The 21,898-nt window shown below is 40.6% G+C and overlaps 2 protein-coding genes across 2 annotated transcripts in view; both read right to left on the bottom strand.

The window, feature by feature from the left end:
- Window positions 1-1,580: 1,580 nt before the first annotated feature.
- On the bottom strand, window positions 1,581-7,547 carry GCSH (glycine cleavage system protein H). The gene is made up of 5 exons (XM_086758364.1): window positions 7,311-7,547; window positions 5,272-5,351; window positions 4,021-4,084; window positions 2,301-2,432; window positions 1,581-1,710 (listed from the first exon to the last, which is right to left on the bottom strand). Exons 1-5 carry the CDS (start codon window positions 7,435-7,437, stop codon window positions 1,613-1,615), a joined length of 501 nt encoding a protein of 166 aa, XP_086614490.1. The 5' UTR covers window positions 7,438-7,547; the 3' UTR covers window positions 1,581-1,612.
- Window positions 7,548-7,829: 282 nt separating this feature from the next.
- Window positions 7,830-21,898, bottom strand: part of PKD1L3 (polycystin 1 like 3, transient receptor potential channel interacting) — a 39,623-nt gene continuing 25,554 nt past the window's right edge. The window contains exons 30-43 of the mRNA XM_086758451.1: window positions 21,534-21,750; window positions 20,322-20,550; window positions 19,347-19,560; window positions 18,799-18,895; window positions 17,281-17,421; window positions 16,383-16,568; window positions 15,207-15,534; window positions 14,391-14,524; window positions 13,349-13,476; window positions 12,847-13,007; window positions 11,906-12,116; window positions 10,165-10,266; window positions 8,913-9,044; window positions 7,830-8,075 (exon numbers count right to left, since the gene is read on the bottom strand). Coding sequence (XP_086614577.1) covers window positions 7,965-8,075; window positions 8,913-9,044; window positions 10,165-10,266; window positions 11,906-12,116; window positions 12,847-13,007; window positions 13,349-13,476; window positions 14,391-14,524; window positions 15,207-15,534; window positions 16,383-16,568; window positions 17,281-17,421; window positions 18,799-18,895; window positions 19,347-19,560; window positions 20,322-20,550; window positions 21,534-21,750 — 2,391 coding nt within the window. The 3' untranslated portion in view covers window positions 7,830-7,964. The remainder of the gene's footprint in view (window positions 8,076-8,912; window positions 9,045-10,164; window positions 10,267-11,905; window positions 12,117-12,846; window positions 13,008-13,348; window positions 13,477-14,390; window positions 14,525-15,206; window positions 15,535-16,382; window positions 16,569-17,280; window positions 17,422-18,798; window positions 18,896-19,346; window positions 19,561-20,321; window positions 20,551-21,533; window positions 21,751-21,898) is intronic.

Here is a 21,898-nt window from a genome sequence, read left to right as displayed (position 1 = left end):
GAGATCCAAACTGACGCAGGGAATCTGTAAAAGGCCAGGATGGAGCTCCCAGCTCTCCGGGCCCTGAATGTTGTCACAATAAATACTGCATGATACTGTGAATAATGACAGTTTTTAAAGCATTTACACTAGATTTACTGGAGCCTTTTGTTTATTAGCCACTGCCAAGTTAGGACTCCTGTGGAACAGTCAAACCTGCTCTTTTCTCTTAGTCACTACAGTCTAACTCCTACGGAGAAGACAGTTTTGCCTTACATACACGGTGGAGTCTCTTGGCAGGACTTTTATCTGTGACTTGTTTGGGAAAAATTAGCTCCTAGGATTTAAAAAAAGCACCAATTACTTTGACATCCTTTGAGATCATAAAAGAAATCCCTACATTTTTATACATTAGAAAGGTTTTTGTATAACCTGCAGTGTATTTCTGCCCTGTAGAAGGGCTGTGCTTTTCAAAGGAACTTCCAAAGAAACATGAATTTTGCCTTTGTCATCTTATATGGATTAAACATTCCCCTGCTTCCTCTTAGATCAACTTTGAGATACTTAGGTTTCAGTTCCTGTTTGGTGCTTAACTGCTAACTGCTATTTTAAAATTGTGGAAAAAAGTTTTAGACCAAAACTCTGCTGTACTGTTGTCTTTTCCCCAAGTGCAGGTCTGTACAACTCAACCTTACCCTTTAGATGTCACATCAACTTTGAGTGCGCATTTGTGGATTCATTAAATATTCTGTCTAATGGCATCAGCTGCTTTAGTTCACATGTTTGCAAAGCAAAAGTTGTAGTTTCATTCCTGCGATGTCATTACAGTACTGTACCTACTCAGTCTTAAAAACAAACACACATGGAAGCATTATATGTCAAACTACTACTGATCACCAATTTTCAAAAGTATCTACTTTCCTGAAATCAACCTAATTACTTGTGACATACGTACTGTTTACTAGACAAAAGAAATACAGCCTAAACAATCCGCTCTAGAACCTTGAAAAACTATCATGAGTTTTGCATACTAAGCAAGCACACAAATCAGAAGTCAAGGACCATACCTTCTGCCTCAAAGGCAGAACTACTTGATCACATAATAAAATGAAGGAGGAAAACAAAGGATTAATAAATTCTTCAAAGAAGTAAAAATCATGCAAAGAGGTAGTTAATGGAGCTATCATCTTTGCAACTATAATTAGGAAAAATACTAGGAGGTTAGGTTATTGCTCTTCAGTACCTCGTAACAACAGAAAAGTATTTCAGGGAAAGCTATAGTCCAGGTTACAAGGGCAGTCATGTGCCTACTCCAGAATTACTATATTAAAGCTGTTGTAACTAAATCTGATTGTCAAATTAATCTTAGAAAGTACATATTTTAGCAAATAAATTTTGTTTCCAAAAGTATAATACACAATATCTTGAAGTTACATAAATCAAACAAACTAGAATAAAAAACCCTCGCAGGTATGCAGATATTAAACATTTTCATCACTGCAATTATTTATGGCCTGTTTATGTGATCATAAGTGGTATTTTTCAGGTTGCCAAAGCTGGATATTCTCTACTTCACTGATTGATGACAAACTACACTGAAATATTTTATATGGATTTATTTCATTATTCCAGCTCAGTCCTCAATTGATTTTACATATTTCTCATAGGCCTCTTCATTCATCAGTTCATCAAGTTCAGCAGGGTTTTCCACAGTCATCTTGATAAGCCAGCCTGTAGTGAGGAAGTTAAAAAGAAGAACAGTTGCTAATATCCTACAAGAAAGATTCATTCACGTTACTGCCTTAGAAAAATACTCCCAAGTAGGCAGAAAAGCTCTGTAATGCTGGTGGAATCAACAGGGCTTCTTCTGCAGGCCAAACAATGTTCCAGTACTTTAAAAAATGAACAAACAATCTGTCATAAGAAACAGCCTTTTGAGGCAGACTAGCTATCTAATTTAGTACCATCTCTGACAGTGGCAGTAAGGAGACGCTGTCTAGAAAGAGTAAAAGAGCCTGACCTCTTGGTATCATGAGCTGTTATAAGATCAAAAAAAAAGAGAAATCCAATAAAGGGAAACAGATTTAAATTCAATCACAGTCTAGATCTGAAAAGAACACATTGTAAAGCAGCTGTCACAGCAAAGACAAGACTACAGTAAGACTTAAATTTTATTGAGCTTGAACTATGTTCAATATACTCCATTTAAGCCTCCACACCATTAAACTCAAAGTAGGAATTAGAGAGCCATTTGCAATAGCAAGCAGCACTGCCAGGATCCGGGTGGTATTCATTATTGAAAGAGAAAAATTACATCTTACCATCTTGATAACAAGATTTATTGACGAGCCCTGGATTATCTGCAAGGGCAGCATTAATCTCCGTCACTTCTCCTGAGAGAGGAGAGTAGAGTTCACTAGCAGCTTTCACACTTTCCAAAGCTCCAAACTCATCTGTAACACAGAATATATTGAATGGCTTTAAGAGGAAAATACAAAGCACTCTAGCTTTCCAGTCAGACATTCCGGTGATGACTTAGCCATTCAAAAAGTGTCTTGATCTTGAGCAAGGAAAACCGTCTAAGAGGCTGAAGTCACCAACTTTATGACAATGATCAGCAGGATTAAATTTGATGTTTTGGCTCCTGAATTATTCTGGGGAACTTGCATAACACTAGCTAGCTGGCTGCTACACAAAGGACAGAAATTCCTTACAGTTGGCTAATTTTTTGGCTAAAGCCCTACAGCATATGATACGCTATCGGGTTAGAAGGAACCACATCCAGCTGTTGCTGCAGGAGACCTAAATATGCCTTCTATCTACAATTCAAACCTTTTCACACATAATTTGGTTACAAAATAGACACAGGTACAATTTCAGGAATCCCAGTTTTTATTCAGAAAAACTACCAACTGTTACATTTGCACTCTCTGGAAAACACACATTAGTATTCAGAAGCACTGCACTGGAATCACCCAGCTGCTCTTCCCTTTCTTCTATTTTGCAGGCAGTTGTGGAAATAGTGCCCAGAACAGCGTTAGTCCAGAATAACTCTAAGCCACAAGCCAACAAAACAGAGGCTGGAGGAACACAAAGCTGTCCGAAGAGTAGATAGGCATCAGCACAAGTAATCAGAGAAAGCTTGTTCTGGGAAAGCTTGGAATTAGACTAAGGCCAGAACGGGGAGAAAAGAGAAGAACTAAACGGAAATGAAATTCCTTCAAATAAAACTAAACTACAAGTCGGTTAATTAAAACCTAAACAGAAAGACCTTTTGTCTAACACTCACCATTCAATGTGAGTAATAGATTTGGCCCAAACAGTTCAACACAGGCCTATTCCACAAGAAGGATGGCTAAAGAAAGCCCTGCTGCTTTACCTCACTAAATCTACGTTCTCGTTCTGCCAAGTCTGAAGCTAATGACAATCTCTTCTTCATATACAAGCGAGACAGCTCTCCATGTAAATACAGGAATAGGCTTTTCCTTTCTACCCGTTAATGCTCACCCTTCTTTAACGCGGAAAATTACAAACTGTTACATTCTTAATCATTCAGTTATGTACATTGCTAACAAGCAAAAACCTATGATTACAGTTATTCCCTAAAATTACTAAGTCTGTACATTCATAGAAAAAGTAGAGCTTGATATCAATTAGATGTTTCACATCATGCAGCTCATGAAGTGCGCAACTACAGATTTACAAATAAGCCAGCCTAAACACTAGCAAGTCCAAATCAAAGCGTATTTTAAAAACAGAGTATAGATAAAATTATTACAAAAATATATTTCAGATATTTGGTTTTTAAATAAATGTCTTCACAGTTTTATAAGCAGGCACTTTCTGCTACCATGCACGGTCTGACAGTGAGAATTTGAAATTAAAGCTGTCTCTTGTAGAAATACCTGAATTTATTTTGCATCCAGAAGATTTATACTGGTGTTAATGAACATAAAGATTACTTCTTAAAATTTATCTTTGCAAAGGGAGAGTGGGATGAGTTGAATAATTACTTCATTAGAAATTAAAGCTGAAACTTACCATGTTTACTCAATTTTGTCCCAATTTCTGGAAGACTACAGTAAACAACATCTCCTAATGCTTCCTTAAAAGAAAAACAAAAGCATCAAAGCACACATTAAAGGAACTATACATAGGAGAGGTCTGATACAGTAACTCTAGAATCACTGCACATAAGTAATCTCTGTCTCTAAATGTAGTTCTCATTCTTGAAGGACTCCATATTCTTCATTTTTTCTTTTTAAACATTTAACTGGAAAAAACTGTTTTGCTATCATGCTCCAAATGTCAAATTATTGTCTGTCTATTACAGTGTTAATAACCCTCAGGCTGAGCTACAGGTTTGTATAGAGATTTCTTCAGGCAGAATGAGAATTAACACGTGCTGATCTTCTTAGCATCAGCTAGAGTAACAACTGTTCTGAAGGACAAGGTTCCCAATGATTTGAGGGAATTTCCTTTTTGTTACAAAGCACAGAGCATTTACTTCCAGTGCAATGTGAAAGAAAATGCAGTGATTCCTCCCCAGAGACACGAATCCTTGCTGACTTAATGAGGAGCCCTATCGCCATGAGAATCGGCTCACCCAGAACAGGCTTCTGCCTCTTCGCTGACAAAGGTACCCTGTCTCACAAAAGGCTCGGGACCTTACAGAGTGTTCATGTTATTTACAGAAAACTGAGGTGATGGGAAATGCTGCTTGTCCTAACAAACATTAATTCCACTTCACTGATAGCTTCTCACATTTGATTTTTTTAAGTTTCATGCACATTTCTATCCTACATTTGCCTGTGACTATTCCAAATCATATACTTGCACGAGAACAGAACAAAACAAAAAATCCAAAGAAATTCCTATCCTTGAGCAAGAAACAAATGCCATGTTGTACTTCTATTCACAATTGTTCTTTAGCCAGAGGGATTGCACTGTATTCAAGTTCAAGGGAAATTTGGCCTAAAAAGCGCACATCCTCTTCACATCCTCAGGCCTGTAAGAACTGAAGGATTAAAGGAGATTTTAAGTTCTGCTGAACCATTAAGTTTCTCATCAAGTTCAGCTCTCCGGTGGCTCAATCTGAAGTGATTAAGAATTTATCAGAATGCTGAAGCAGCATTCACTTCACAAATAATGTGATAGATCCAAGTCTAAAAATCAGGCTCATTGTATAGCATAGGCAATTAGAACAATAAAAACCAGTAACTGTCCAAAGAGCAAGGACAAGAGCAGGTGCGTAAATATTGCAGACCTAGGTAAGGAGGGAGGGATCAATACCTGTGCAAAATTGCTGATTCCTACTGTTCCAATGCCGTTTTCAACTGATATCCATTCATGCTTGTCTGTGAATTTGCGAGCTAAAACGAAACAAACTTGGTATTTCAGAAATAAGTGGCACGTTTCTCTCTCAAATACAATAACACATCTGCAGACTTAAACCGGGGGGAGTTTTTTACTGAGCTTAGTTTTGTTCGTTTTTCTGGAAAAATATTTTAAACAGCACATACAATTTCCAGAAGCATTTTGTTCTGCCGGTGACCTGCTCAGTGACACACAGAAGCTCACCAGGGTTCTGCTGAGAGCATTACTGGTTCCTGTGCAATCCTCTAGAGACTGGTAAGGTACAGGAGCAAAAGGAGTAGTTCTACTGCAAACAAAAGTATAAATCTAAAGCATCTGCGTGTACTTTAAGGATAGTTATGCATTTCTATAATAGCACAGTGGCTTTTCAAGCGTATTTAGTGTTTGTTTCGACAACCACTTTATTACTCCACTGTTAATGACCCGTTAGAAACAGTGTCAGCATCACCGCGTCCCTTTCAAAGTACTTACATAGAGCCATGGGTTGAAGTAAAAAAGTTGCAACCTAGCTGGCAAAAGTGGCCGATTCCCTTCTGACTTCCTCTAGGGTCCGTTTTTCCCTGTTTAACGGTGCCACGGGCCACCCAAGCTGAACGCTTGTGACATTACACATCACAAAGAAGCCAACCGATATTTTTTTTATGTAGGATAATAATACTGCATAAGACTTTTTTATAAAGCAAGGTTGGGGAAAAAAAAAAAAAGAGAGAAACAGACAACTTCCACAATCAGTTTAGAATACAGCAGTAAAGTGTTCTCAATGGTTAGAAGAGCGCGTAAGCTTCTTGTAGGACAAGAAAAAAAAGGTGAAAATGAAAAATTCTAAACATGTAACAAAACCCACTGCAAATAAAGTAAAGGTCAAATTAAAAAGAGTTAATAAGTAATCTCAAAATTTGAACTTTGAGCTTATGCTATCAGCTCATGAAATAAATGAAATTAAGCAAATATGAAATGCTAAAGCACACCAAATCTCTTCTGCGAGCATCCTTTTTCAGAAGAGCAGCCAAATTTACTCTAGCTTCATTCATTTCCACCTGACTTTGGTTTCAGCCTAACCAGCACGTTCTGATTTCAGACCCTCATTTAGCTTAGCCTGCCTCTGTTAGATATTTCACAAATATATACCTGAAGAGTGAAGGGAAACTCACACCTCCACAAAGAGGCATATAAAAGTTTTCCTGTCTGCCTAAAACAAAAGCATAATTTACGTTATTCCTTCAAGTTATATCTATAGAAAAGCAATGGGTACATTAAACAATTAGGATAGTGGAAAAAGCTTACATTTAAATAACTTAATTTGCACATGACTGCTAATAAATGTTATTTCTTCCACTTGCAGCAGAAGGCAGTTGACCAGATAGGTTAAAAGACTATCTGGAAGGAAATGTATGATCTCTGAGTAGCAGTCGTTGCTCTTACAGCATATTCCCCTGCTCTCCTACCTTTCCAACCTTTCTGTTTGGTAGAGCACCACAGATTCTGTTTTTCAGACTAACTTTCATTCAGAGAGAGCTTCGGCAGCAGCAGATACTTTCAGAATGAACGGCATTAAGTCCAAAACCAGCACCGATGTGCAAGTCCATCTCCTGCTTTTCCACTCCTGCAGCCACACCGTGCGGGAGCCGGTGGGACCAAGCCGGGCTCCTTCAGCCCAAACGGGCCCAGGGAACCCGGCTCGGGGCTCCTGGCACGCTACCTGCTGGGGTGCTGCCGGCCCGTCCCCCTCAGCACTGTCAGCAAGCTGTTTCACGGACAAGCGAACCCCGCGCTGCCCCCGCAGCTGCGCGCTCTCGCAAGGCTCCAGGCGGGGATCCAAAGCGCGGGGCCGCTCCGCGCACAGCGGTCACCCGGCCGCGGCCGGCAGCCCGCCCTCCCCTGCCGGGACACGGAGCGAGGGCTCCTCACCGCAACCGGGCCGCTGCCCCTCCCGCCGCCCCCCCGGTACCACTCACCGGACAACACCAGCGAGCTGGTGGCCAACCCCCGGGCCGCGGGCACCCGCGGCGACAGCGGCGGCGAAAAGCGCGGGCAGCGCGGCGCCAGGACCGGCCCGACCCGCCGCAGCGCTCGCCACGCCATCTTTGACGGGGGCGGAGCTCCCGCTTCCCGGGGGCGCGGCCGGGAGGAGGCGGCCGCGGCCGGGCTCCCTCAGCGAGCGGGGCGGTCGGTGAGAGGGGTTTGCGGTCTCTCCGGAGCCGGCTGGCAGCCGGGAGCGGAGCCCCTTCCTGCTCCGCTGGCCGGCCGGCGGGCCCGGGGCGGGAGCGCGGACAGGCGGGGCCCGGGGAAGGAGGGGGGCCCCGGGGCGCCGCCATCTTTTCATGGCGATCATGGGAGAAGGCGAGTGCGACAAGCGCTCAGTGTTTATTAAATACAGGTAGTATGTCTACAGAGAGTACACGTGGGACACTTTATATGAGGTTTAGCGTTATTTTTTTCACTAATACTCCATAACAACATCAGCCAGCAACAGTTTATGGGTTGAACTCCACAGCATTTTAGTCAGAAGCCAAGATAACGTACATCTAGCCGCTGCAACTGATAATTAAAGAAAAGAAATATTTTGCCTACAAAGTGACTTTCTATTTTATCATTTAATCATTGACAGCTTATTCCAGCTGATCATTAGTGACTGGCTTCTCTTCCTTCTTGCATTTAATCCCGAAGAAACTGAAAAGTTTCATGAGCATGAGGTCAACAATCTCCTCTTCTTCTGAAGCCTAAAATAACAACGAGAAGTTACTCGGATGCATGCACTGGAAACGGATACAGTCTCTGCTGAAGCCAGAGAAAGTCACAACAGAAAATCTCAGCTTGCGGTGAAAGAAGCCAACTTTCCCTCTAAGCAGAGCACATTTTGCCAAAGGAAAACATCATGCCAATGTTTTTATCAAGACAAAAGTCCCAGATGAGCATGGGGGAGCATGGACCTTACAGGAGAAGTTTTGGCTCTGTCAAAGGCCAGGGAAACCTTGCTACAGGAGCCTGGAGTTCACTTGCCAGGTACCATACAGCTGTGGTACGTACCATGAGCCACTCACCATTTCTAGATGAAGTCCATGAGAAAAACTAAATCTGTATTGTTTTCAATTGATCACATCCTTTGTTTGCATCTCACGACTTTATTTAAAACATAGAGGAATTTTGGACAGTACTGGAGTACTAAGCTAGATTTCACATCATGCTATCACATACCTGAATAGGTCAGGCACTCACAGTAACATTTTTAGGAGCTGTAAGGTCCTCATGGACTTTAGTAGCAGTTTTGGCACCAATTTCAGTGGAACCAGGCACAAGTCTAAGACTTCTTTTTCTGGATTTAGTGTGTGAACAGAAGGCTACAAATCAAATCTTGCACTAAATCTGAACAGGGACTCGTTTGAACAGGAATGGACAGCATAAATCTGGAAAATCTGAAGTATGCTTTATGAGTAAATGTTGACTTACTGAGTTGGGCTGAATTTACACGGGTTTCATCCCATGGTGGAATACCTAAACCATGAGTAAGCACCGCACAATAAATGTTAAAAACAGCAGGAGAGCTTAGATGAACACACCTGGTAGTGCTTCTGCTCCTCACTAAAAGCAACCAGAATCACCGAAATGAACAGATTCAGCACCACAAATGTCATGAAAATTATGCAGGATCCAATTAAGAAGGAGCCTAAAACAGGATTGTAGTCCAAGACCTGTAGTATTCATAAGGTAAGACATCATATTTTGATTGTAAAAGCAAACAAAAAAAAGCATACATATGAACAGTTAAGACACAATAAGGAGTTTGTCTCTTTGAAAACCCTTGTGGCTAATAAATTATGCTATATGTATTATATATAAATTTTCTCCTTTAGTTGCTTTCGTATGTTGACACAATATAGTACAAAGATGACAGAATACTTCATATATTTGATACACGCATATGGGCAATCTTTGGGGGTTTTTAAGTATTTGCATTTGATTGTAATGGTGTGAAAGTTTCACACGAAAGTTGACAAGCCTGGAGATCTGTTTATCCACAGCATAGCTGAAGCTCCATCATGCCTCAGCTTTCAAAGTATAGATGAACTTGTTTGCTTTTATTTTGTTGTATGCTCTACAAAGGCAGCCAGACTGTCACAGACACAGATAAACTAAGGGTTGTGTAAAAATCCAAAAACCTAATTTTCATGTAAGCTATAACATAGGAACATATTTTCATTATTAACAACATGAGTGGAATGTAGAGGTGAAAAACCTTGTGTCCAATAGCTAGTCTTCAAAGCTACCCATACTCTCTTGGATCCATAGCCTAAAAACATGCACCAAAGAAGACCTAACAGTCAGAGGCAGCAGAGAACTAGCTTAATTCACAAGCAGCTGTTCAAAGGATATTGTAATATTTGAAATAACTTAATAAAAAAGTCAAGAATAATAAAAACAAATGTAACATGAAGTTCCCAGCATCCCTTTCTTGGGATGGTGCTCAAAACAACTGCAGGGCATCGCTCACATTTCTGTCTGTAGCTTTCTAAGGAAATTGCTCAAAACTTCCTGTAATCAATAAGTAACATATCTAGTTAAAATGTGAGCACCTTTCTTAATGAAAGGTTCATTATGGTCATTACTGATGGACAAAATGGGATGCGAGATATATTTCACTTGTTGTCTTCTCCTTGATGAGAAAAGGTGGCTGCTCTAGGAAGCCGTGGAGCTTGCAAAATTAGACTAAAGTTTCACACTAATTGAAAGTCTATTTGCTGTGTCAAAGCGTATTTGATAGCTGAGATATTAATTATACAGCAATAAACTTTTCAAAATTAGAAGTGGTACCTCCTCATAGTTGAAGATTCCCAGCTGAAGACTGACCATGGTCTCTGCTGAATCAAACAGAGTTTTGTAAGAGTAGAGCTTCCAGCCAAATATCAAGTTTGTCTGCAGAGGAAAGAAGGCATATCTTGTGTCATGACCAGAGTCCTCGCTGCAAAATCAGCTAATGACTCCTGTATTCATAAAAGCCCTCCTAGCTTGCTATCAGAGCAATGAAGCTTTTTTTTTTGTGGTTTGGGTTTTTTTTTTTTTGTTTACAGACAGAGTGTCATGGTTTAGCCCCACTCAGCAGACAAAATATCACACAGTAGCTCACTCTCTTCCCACCTCACTGCCCCTTCAGTGGGATGGGTAGAAGAATTGGGAAATTAAAAAAAAAAAGGCAAAACTCCTGAGTTGAGATAAAAACTGTTTAAGAGAACAACAGAAGAAGAGAAAACAAAAATAATAACGTAATATAGTTAAGCATGTAATTTACAGTACAATAGCTCACCATGGATCCTGATGCCCAGCTCCCTCCCAAGCAGCAAAACCTGCCCCTCAGCACCATCCCCACTTTATACCCTAAGCAGCCCTCACAGGGTGTGGAACAGCCCCTGGGCCAATTTGGGCAAGCTGTCTCAGCTGTTGGCTGGTTAGTAACCTGTCCCAGCTGTGTCCCCCAGCCACAGGGCCACCAGCTCCAGCTCCTCTCCCAGCTCAGGTGAAAATTAACTTGATCCCAGCCGGAACTAGGACACAGGGGAAACACCAGACAAGGTCACAGGAGACTAGCCTACAGCTAAGAACTGGATTCACACTTTCTCACTGTGTTTAGCTGTAAGATCTTTTATCATGGATATGAGAATGTCTCATGCCTGCTCAGCTTGCCATGAGATATATAAAAAACTTACAAATACGTGACGAAATTGTGAAAGTAATTCAGCCCACCTCCAAGGAGCAGTTTTATCCCTGCATAATTTACCAAATTAATCATAGTCACAAACACTTGTCTTTCAGTGTATGGATCCTTCCAAATAGGGAACCTCCTTGTTTGCCCTCAGTAACCAAGGTGCCATTTTCTTAATTTGTATCTTGTGGCCTACTCTGTCTGATTTAAATGGGAGTTGCTACATTCTTGCCTTTTTCTCCATCTCGCTGCCTCTTTCTTTCACAGCTCCATCACTCGCATGATGTGACAACAGGTTGGATCATGGAACTGGTCTCATCACTTATTTTACCTGTTAAGTTTGCGGCCACACCAGTGCCTAAAGCTACTCAGTTGCTAGAGTGTCAGTGCTGGAGGGAGAGATAAGGAACATGAAACCAGGTAGCGTGAGACTGCAGCAGGTCCCATTTGTCACAGGACTGCCTTCTACAGGACAGTTTGTATTTGGCTCTGATGGTTTCTGCTTTTCCACTGATTTTGCAACTGAGATGTGCTGAATTTCCCACATCATTCTGCCAGAAGATTTACACAAAACATTTTGGTTACAACAGTAAATATACGTTTATAGTTGCAGTCCAATAATTCTTTAATCTCATTAGAGTGAAAATATAATTTTATTTGCATAATAAGTATTCCTGTAATAGGCAGAAAAATTATTTCCCACTTAAAAACTAGCCAAACAGAAAATGGCACTTGCTGCACTCTCACCAATTTAAGCTTTATCCAGAAAATTATTTTTTCTGTACTTTTTTTTCTTTGTCACAGCTGTTACACATAGATAATCCTGCAGACAACAGAAACCACAGTAGTACTCACAGCAATGGAATAGGCGAGGAACATGATTGCAATAACAGTGATGAATCCAGAGATATCACCCCATGCCCTCCTTAGAGTTGAAGTGATCATGTTCAGTTTAGGGTTGAGCCTCAGGAGATGCCACAGTTTCACAGTGGAGAGAAGCACTAGGAACGCAATCAGGTAGCCAAGAACTGCATCAGCTCTTGCTGTTTCATTGAAGCTTATACAGCTGTTAGAAAAAAGAAAAAATGTAATAGACCGTGCACACAGAAGCCTTTGGAGTCATAAATGAGTATGCTGGAAAAGCCTGTCACTCTGTCCTTGTTTTCAGTGGAGAGCTGACTCGAGTTCTTGCTTGAACGTTCCTGTCTGTATTTCCTGCTGTGTGCACACAAAAAGCTCAGTTGTACATGGCAGAGTTTTGTTACTAGCATTAGCTAGAGCTGAGCGAGGGTTTAGGCTGTAGCCCAAATGCTGCTTGTTTTTAGCAAGTCACAGTTTAAAGGTAGCTAATGCAAACTTACTATCAAATTCTGACCCATAGAAAGGAAGACGGGTTCTTCTATGCATGTGTAGTTCGTTTTTTAACAGATGTTATAATTTTCCATTCTGTATAAAATAACCCATAGTACATCATAGGTAGATTATGTACTATCTGGATGGATGTCCTGTAGCAGAAAGGCTTGTTGATTCAGAAGAGAGTGATGCAGACAGGGAACAAGCAGCTAGGCTAGGGAAATTGGTGCTTAAGTCTGCTGGATTTCATTAGAGCAATACCAAACAAAAATCCTATGCTGACGCACATCTAAGCCCTGGAATACTTACATGCTTCAAGAATATAGCCATATAGGGTAGCATTATCTAGCACAGAGAAGCTGCTGTCTGGGAAGAAGAAAAATGGATTTGTTTCTGCATAAGTAGCACAGAGAAAGGATGCACTAACTAGCACTGGTGCTTACTCCTCTTTGTGTTCCTGGTAGTAGCTGATGTCTCGGGTCCCAAGGACTGTCCGCTTCACAAACACTGACAGGGCGCTCCAGCTAATCAATATAATGGCTGTTTCCAGGAGATTCCACTTGCTGTGGAAGTATCTCCATCTCAAAGTCTTCATCAGTTTTCCCTGTGAAAAGAGGAGTTTTACTGTTTCAGTCTTGTGACTCCATATCATACAATATCCTCTAAAGGCCAGGGCTATCCTCTCTGCAATAAAGCAGACGACTGCACATCAATAAAACTACATCTTGCACTAATTTCTCATTATCTTCTCAAAAGAAGCATTCCAGCCAAATAAAATGTTGCCTTCCTATTGTTTAATACAGATACCATATCTGATTCAATCTTCCATCGGTGCAAGTCAGCAGCAGTACTACTGAAACCAGGTACAGTCCTAAAGTTTTTGTAAGTGAAATCGAAACCAGACACAAGGTGATGCTGTCAGCTGAGCGTTCCATTGGGTCTCACCTGTACTATCATGTAGTACAAAAGGAAGAGGAAATAAATTACTTCTGCTGCAACCACAAAGATGTGGAGACTGTTGGTGTACGGGTACAGCCGGACACTTTGCAGCTCTGTGCTTGTGAAGAAGGCCCCTAAAAAACAAACAGTGTTCACCTCAGTGCTCTAATAATTACATCTTTCTATTGTCATTCAAACTATTTAGTTTACCAATAAGACTTCCGTTCTCACATTCACATCAATGTGAGACTGAATGCCAGTATCAAACTAAAGTTTGGAATTGATTATGTGAACAGCCTTATAAATGTTCTTTGAAATTTTCCTCAAATAGGAATTTTGGGCAGTCAGTGGCTTTTAGAGTGCTGGTGCTCTCTTGTATGATAGTATGATACTAATCCCAGCAGGGCTGAGTTTGGATTGGACTGCAAATGCAGAAATGTAGCAGGGGAACCTGGAGATGTAAATCTGAATCTCATTCTGAAAAGAAAATAAGCTCAGTTTTGTGGTCTGGTTCGGGCGTTTTCCAACAGGAGAGACCTGAGGCTACTGCTCAGACTAAATGTTTTTCTGTGGCTTTCAAGCCAGAATCTAGTTTCACTATTTTCTTTGTTGTATCCAGATTATGTATTATATGATTACATGACTATATATCAGAAGTCTTCTAGAACAAAAAAAAGACAGACTGTGTTATTTGTACTTTTTGTCTTAATATTGTATTGATTGGGTGAAAAGATTAGGAAACATCATTTTTCTTGTTCCTGTTGTGTAAATTCTGGAGATTAAATTTCAGTAACGTATTTTCTTCACCAGCAGATGCCCACAGCATAAGCAAACATAAGATATTCCATTGTTGTCTGTGTTACTGTGGTGCTACATTTTTCCTAAATTGTTTATAAATTTTGCATTGATTCTGTCATTATTAGATTTATTAAAACACTTCTGTTTACTGAATAAAGAACCAGGTAAACATTGACAGCATGTAAATCTGCACTCTGTAGGTGCATTGCTTGCTGTCTTCAGAAACGTGTAAGTTCAAAAAGGTTCTCACCTAAAGCATTGGTTTCAAACATCAGGTTTATAATGCAGAACAGGTTCACATTGGCATTGTAGACTGTAAATTCAACAAAGACTGCTCTCGTGAAGGTGTCTAGCCAGACATTGTTGAAAAGGTACTGGAGAATTCTGCCAAAAAAATGTATAGCCAGTGATCTAACTCATACAGGAGAGAGACAGTATCACATGGAAGTTAAAAGTGTTTGGATATTATAATAGAGAAAGAGTAAACCAGAGGTAAGATGTTCAGGAGGATGTCTGGTCTGTCAAGTCTGGAGATAGGGGATATTTATTCTATGAGTCTAGGTGGTAAGTTTCTTTTTGGCCCCTCTGGAGGAGCAGGTACCAGATATTGTAGTAGACATAGTTCAAGCATGGTAACAAGATAACGTAAGGTTAACGTAACAAGGTTTAGGCTAAATTATTTTTTCACAACCATTGATATCCCCTTAGAAATTCGGTATTTTAGAAGTTAAAGGCTAGACTAGATCCAACACTGGATTGATACATCTGTAGGATTGTTTTGCTATTTTTACAACATTATATATTTCTGCAGCTATGTAAATCTGGAATCTGCATGTAAGTTAGGAGAAAAAGGTTCTAATTTTAGATCCTGGTTGTTACCATGGGGCAAGACGATAGGAACATAGACTACAATGACGGCACAACAGTGCCATCTACGATATCCAGCACAATGCACAGCAGGAAAACTCAGGATGCAATCTGAAATGAATCTTAAATAGGGTAGGGGAAAGAGCATCATTGGCACTACAGCAGATACACTAATAATTTATGAGAATACAAGTGGTACCTGGAGGCATTCTTAGGATCAGTTCCCAACTGAATCACGTATCCTCCTCCTCTGTAGATGGCAAGTTTTCCCCAGCTGGGCTGTCCTCTCAGTTTGGACTGACTTTGGTACTGCCATGCTGAGCTCAAGTCAGAGGAGTTATCGAAGACCAAAGTATTCCAGTGTTCCCCATAATCTGATGTATCTTCTGTTTGTGGGGAGTATGGAGCATGGCATTCCTGAATCATATGCTGGAGTGTGGGAGAAATAGGGCAAGTGTCTCCTTTCACTCTTACTTGGCGAATTCGAGCACTACCCACCAGTTTGGAATTGCCATCTGTAATGAATCCTAAACGGGAGATGGAAAAGAGCAGCACTGGCAATACGACAGAATTACTAATAATATTTCTTCATCTCAGTTGTGATGCACTGATGCAGTAGTATTTTGCTATAATTCTTTTCTAAAAAACACTGTAAGCAAAATAGTCATGAAAATGAAGCCCTCATGTTAATGTGAGCTGAGTTCTTAGAGAACATCCATAGATAACAGAGTGCAGCACCATTATATATCTGTATTTTATACAGAAGGGAACTGAGGCCCAGAGGAGAAAAGTTACTTTTGAGTCACGCAGCAGAGTAGCTGTATGCAGTGTTCACTTGGCCAGAGTTGGTCAGGGCTGGTCGTGTCCAATGAACAACTCTGCTAAAGTATTGCAATATTTACTCTTGAATGTGAGCTGGAAAATGGGTCATATTTATTACTGGATATGGCTGGATAGAAACATGGTGATACTGTGTAGCCAGCCTTCGCATTGACCTAAGTCAACGCAAACAGAGCTCTCCTGAGGAAAAGCTTTATAGTGGCACCTATCCACCACTCTTTTTTTTTAATTATGGGAAGAAACTTGTGTAAAACTGAAGCATATATCTAAATATCTGGAATAAGTAATGTAAAATTAAAAAAAAAAGTAAAGTTACAGTGCAGAACTTTCACTTTATGTTAAAGATAGGGAAAATGACAGGGCACAGTAAACTTGGGGTCAGGCTGTGGGGTCTTTGTTATCCACTGGTATCCATAAGAATCCACACTCGCCTCAGTCTCTTTCTTCAGTCAAATATGCATGTGCAAGCTAGGGAGATGTATAAAAGATAATGTTTTAGAATCTGGCAAGCTGAAGTGAAACAATGTGACTGCACCTTTATATGATCCATAAAGGTTTTTGACTAAGGTAGTGTTCGCCCACATGAAAAAATCCCGATAGCTGCAGACATCATGGAATCCATCTGTAAAGCTGTTCTCAATGTGTTTGTTTAAGTAGTAGGAATTGGGATCTCTCTGCCCATAGGCAACCAGTAACAGCATCCATAAAAATCCCAGATAGGCTGGAAAAAACCAAGAAGAGGCAGCACATGTGAGCTCAGAATTAACACCGCTGTTCAAAATAGATTGCATGAATAATTTCTACTGTCATCACTTATTAGGTTAAGGAGATGCTTTGCTGGACTCTGGCTGACCAGTGCTAATGAATTTACAGAAGCTACTTCAGTGTGCTGCAGCTTAAGCACATCGCATTGGGAATATGAGTAGTGGTCGAGCAAATAAGTGGGAAGGCTGGCTGAAAACTGGTAGTGATGACAGCTCTAAATAAAAGGAGTAGTCTGGCTTTGTTCCAAGTGAAGTGGAGGTAATTTTTTCCATTGTTTTTAGAAGAAATAAAACTGGGATATAAATCATTGTCTATAGATACTATCTGCTTTTAGAAAGGTGGCCTCCATCTGCTCTTTTGATTTTGACTTCATTTAACTGTTGACCTCGTCCTTCTACACCTTCTAACTTTTCTTTAACTTCTCATGTGTCTGTAATGTGCTTCTTTACCATAAAATTAAGCCTTAGCCACACTTTTATCTCCAGCTGACGTTCCCACCTCCTTTCAGCTCCAGCTGACAGGAACAGCCTGTCTCTACACCGTAATGGCTGGCAGAAAGCTAAAGATATGCCAAAACCTTTTCACCTAAGATAAAAATATTTTCACTGATGTAAAAATACTGATGAATACTACTGAATAAACCAAGATAATCTACGTATGGATAATACCCAGGATTTCTCTGATGAGGGCAAATGCTTTCTGCTCCTTCAGGCAGCTGATTTTCATTTTTTCCACATCAGCTGCGGGAGGTGGCCGGTAAATATTGCTTCTACTGTCTCGTCGGGCTCCAAAGAGAGGGTTTGAATCACCTGTGAGTGAGAGCAGTGAACCCCAGAATTAGTCCACAGGTTGTCTATATCCTGCTTTTTGTTTCTTTGGAGATTATAAGGAAACATTTCTATTTAATGCTTTCCCTTAGGAAGACAGAGGTTGTGATTTAAACAATCAGTATGGTAAGCAAACTGTGGAGGGAGGAGGAGCTCACAAGCACAGCGTGTTACGTTTAGGCACAGGTGTAGTCCAGGTTTCTCTCTCTAGGCTGAGCATCTCCAGGGTGATGTATTCAGAGCCTGAGGCTGATCAGGGAGGAAGCTGTAGATCAGGATTTTTTGCCATGGCCTAGGGCTCCCAGCTTTTTTTTAGACATGATTGTGATTGCAGAAGCCAGTGTTTGGTTTGTGGTTGTGGAAAAGTATGTAAACTGATAACTTTCATATAAGACTTAAAGGAGGTGGGAAATTTCCTAGAGAGAGAGTTTTAGATATGCTTGTCAGATAAAGATCTGCCAATCTAGATGAAGAGTGCATTTTGCACCGAGTCAGGTGTTTATTTTCACTTGGTTGTGGAATAGTTACAAGTTTTGTTACAAGCCGTGCCATGAATACTGAGATGTCTGCACAGAGCCAAAACAAGCCTCCTTGTATATCTGATTTTTCTTACGTCTGGCATGAGAACTAAAATATTTAAGTATGGTTACTGCATACTAATAGCACTGATTCATTAATTTTTATTATACTGGCTTGCCACATGGTCAGTTTGCCATGTTTTATTATTTTCTTTTCTAAATGTTCCTTGAATGTTGATGGACTGAGACGTGATTGACTAGCCACTCGCACAATTATTGATCTAGTATGAATCAATATAGGAGACTACTTCTTTTTTCCTGACACAGGCAAGCCAGGGATGGAGGGAAGGAATGAGTCAAACATCAGTATCCTGGCAGCAAGTAGGTCCTCCAGTAACAATCTTACAACAGGGCTAGGTGAGATTGTGCATATGTTTGTATTTGCAGTGGTAAAAAGATAAAACAAGGAGGTGTTATTCTTTTGATGGAGAACTTCTCTTATATTTTCTTGAACTTGTGGTCTCTTTCATTAAATGTTCTGCAAGATTTATCCAACCTAAATGTACAGTGGTCATTATATTTTCTCCAGCTGGCACAAAATCAGATATTTAGGTTTGTTTCCTCTTCCACCTTGGTCTTGGGAATCCTCATGGGTAGGCACATACACAGAGTACCTGTGAATTTAGTGATTTCTGCTAACCTTGTCAGCTCAGATCAGGTTCATACAGAGAACCAGTGAAGTTCTCAGTTGAGCTGAGTCATGTATTTGTGCATAAAGCACTCCAAAAGCTTGGAGAACACTTTGCTTTCTTTAATAATGTCTCACTTTACAGGTAGTTACCTGGCACAGATAAAGGCCCATCAATAGCTGTGTTTTCTTCATCCTCATGTTCCACCTTCTTCAGAACCAGAGCGAAAAAAGCAGCAAATCCCAGCACCTGGAAGGAATTAGCCATAGATTCACCATACACCCATTTCATATAAAGAAACTCAGGCTTTGACCCGGATCCCTTTGGATCTAGGCACTGCAGGAGAATAACTGTGCTTCGGCTTTGCTGAACTCATGCAGCTGAAGCTCATAAACAAGAGAACAGTGCACGGTGCTGGGGTCCAGCCAGCTAAACTGATTTTGCCATCTGACACATCTTCCCTGGTCAGAAACCTCATCACCTATTAAACTCTGACAAAACAAGGGAGATGAAACGGAGTTAATGTCAGCAAAAGACAACAGAACTCTGTAAACCACCTGCTAGCTCTTGTTTTAAGAGCAAAGACTTCTCATTTTACATGATAAATCCTGTGGTTCTTTAGAACACATGACATTGTCATCCTGAAATGGCAGCAGAATGAGTTCATATTGGCCAGTGGTTGTATTTCTGAGGATCTCACCTTCAAAGGCTGTGTGATGAAAAGACTTTCCAAGAAGGAGATGGCCATGGAGATCAGCCACTTGATGGAGTTCTCCTTGCCGTAATGCAGCCCATAGAGCATGGTAAAGAACCCAGATACGCCACTGGTGGCTGCAACAAGGAACCAAGCAATGTACACAAACCACCAAGGCAGCCCTTTGGAGGAAGAACTTTTCTTGCCGTCACCAGAGAAGCTTGGAGTAAGGGACCACCTTGAGAGTCAGTCAGAAGAGAAAAAATCAGTCTGCAGTGGAACAGAAGCCGAAATCACAGTCTTTGGGTTCAGCTTAAATCATCACCTTGTGATTTAAAATTACAATCAAACTATTCTAAATTCTTTTAATTGATGCAGTTATCTAGGATGTATGGATAGCAAAAAGTACAGTGAGCAAAAATATGAGGAGATGTGCAGAGATCAGCTGAAATCAAAACAAATATGATGGGCTTATTTACTCCTCAGTTCATGCGTGATTGAACCTCCAGTAGAAATATTGACAAATAAAACCATGACTGCAATTTAGCTGCTGGATACATCTCTTGTGATCACCATAAAGGCCGGAGAGATAATCAGTGCTATTGTTTTCAATACTTCCAACTTAATTTTTGTATTTCACTGAAATATTTTTGTCTGCTTATTAACATCTGAGACTTTGGAGCTCAGTGATTATCTCAGCCCTTTACTGCCATGTGGCATTGTATTGTAACATTCAATTTTGGAGGCAAAAATGACAAAGAGTGATGATCTGTCATTATTGCTTTTGTGTGCGGTTTGCAGTGCATTGAAAGTTCTTTGTTGCTCCTACAATAATATAATAGTAAAACATGTTTCTACAGCTATAATAATGGTTATCTAGCCGATATTAAGCAGTAATTATTTGGGCTCCGCCATGCTGACCAGTTTTTAATTCACGACCTGAATTTACTTATACTGAGAATGAGATGAGAACTAGGTTACCTCTCACTGATGGAAGCTGATGAGCAGATCCGGTTCTCCAGGAGGTTCTTCATGTGCTGAACCTGCCGAACAGCTTGTGTGTAACTCTGAGGCATCTGAAATTTATGGGGCCCCAGTAATTCCAGCTCCATCTCTACATGCTGGAGTTGCATGTACAGGCAGCGGTTGTAATCACTGTATTTCAGTCGCTCACACATTCCTTTCTCTGGAGTTGGGGTTCTCGTTTTTTCTGCGGGTAAATAATATATATTTTTTTTTAAGAAAATCAGCATAGCTATCCCCAGATTAAAATACTGTTTAGTACAAAGGTTAGCAGAACTGGAACTCAAGCTTATGAATGTGACAAAGTGAAGAGTAACATTTGAAGGGACATGTAAAAGCAGCTTTAGTACTAGAGCTTTAACGGTTTTCTGCTGGAATGGGCTGGAATTGTTGCCAGAATGCAACTTAGTAAGACAGAGGTCTTAAACATTAATAGAAAAGTCAGATAAGATCAAGTGCTAATTTGTTCATAGTTTACCTGTGCAATTAGTAGCTTGCTATGCTCATTGGAAAAGCCAAATGCAAGTCTTAAATCAGTGTGATTGTTTACTCATACATTATTGTTTAATTGAAAATAAATGAATGTCTAAGTTAAGAGTCAGACTGAAAGGAACAACAGCACAAGGCCAAGAATTAAAAAAAAAACAGGACAAAAAGACTGTGAAAAAACTGATAGTTGTGAATCTTTATGCTATTAAATACTGATCCTGCTGCCAGGCCAGGCTGGTAGCTAACATTTAATTCTACAGCCTAAGAAACAGAAAGTTCACAGTGTCTTGGTTGAGCGCTCAGTGGTGTTCAGTGAAAGGGCAAGAGGTGATGGGCGCAAATTAAAGTGTGGGAAGTTCTGTCTGAACATAAGGAAAAACTTCTGTATTGTGAGGGCAGTTGGACACTGGAACAGGTTGCTCAGAGAATTTGTGGAGTCTCCATCCTTGAACATATTCAACATCTGACTGGATGTGATCTTGGGCAACTTGCTCCAGCTGGCCCTGCTCTGAGCAAGCGGTGGATTAGACAATCTCTAGAGATCCCCTCCAACCTCAGCTATTCTGTGATTCTGTAATTGCCTCTGAGTCAGAATGTGAGAAGAGCTTGGGTCATCACATCCAGTGTTACCATCATTTCACTACAAAGGTTTCAGTAGGCATGTCACATGGTGGTGTTTACCTTGTACATCCATAGCACCTAATGTGACAATTATAGAGTCATCCTTCTTTTTGCTTTCATCATAAAACTCTTGCCCAACTCCGTTCTGCTGGCAGATGATGTCCTCAACCAGTGCCAAAAGTGTGTTGATGTTAGTTGATTTTCCAAGATCTGATACTGAAGTGAGAAGTGGAGTCTTCAGGGCTTTAAAGAGTGAGTTTGCAATTCTTCTTATGTCCTAGAAAAGACAGCAGCAACACAGCAGTGACCCTGGCTGCGGTGACTTAAGGTGATGTGATCTGAAGGCACCACTGGCTGGGAGCTGCCCCAATTGCTAAAATCTCCAGAACAGATAAGGATAGCACATCCTACAGGGCTGGATGTGA

This window comes from Chlamydotis macqueenii, chromosome 13, assembly GCF_036417535.1.
Source record: "Chlamydotis macqueenii isolate bChlMac1 chromosome 13, bChlMac1.mat, whole genome shotgun sequence".
Lineage (NCBI taxonomy): Eukaryota > Metazoa > Chordata > Aves > Otidiformes > Otididae > Chlamydotis > Chlamydotis macqueenii.
The sequence above is the reverse complement of the archived record's forward strand: the minus strand, read 5'-3'. Positions and strand labels throughout refer to the sequence as shown.

What these genes read in the sequence shown, in the direction of transcription:
- GCSH (XM_086758364.1), bottom strand. Translation starts at nt 7,437, where the DNA reads ATGGCGTGGCGAGCGCTGCGGCGGGTCGGGCCGGTCCTGGCGCCGCGC. An exon ending in CAGCTCGCTGGTGTTGTCCG is followed by an intron (nt 5,352 to 7,310) that starts GTGAGTGGTACC and finishes GTTTCGTTTTAG; the next exon opens with CTCGCAAATTCACAGACAAG. An exon ending in TAAATCTTGTTATCAAGATG is followed by an intron (nt 1,711 to 2,300) that starts GTAAGATGTAAT and finishes TCCTCACTACAG; the next exon opens with GCTGGCTTATCAAGATGACT.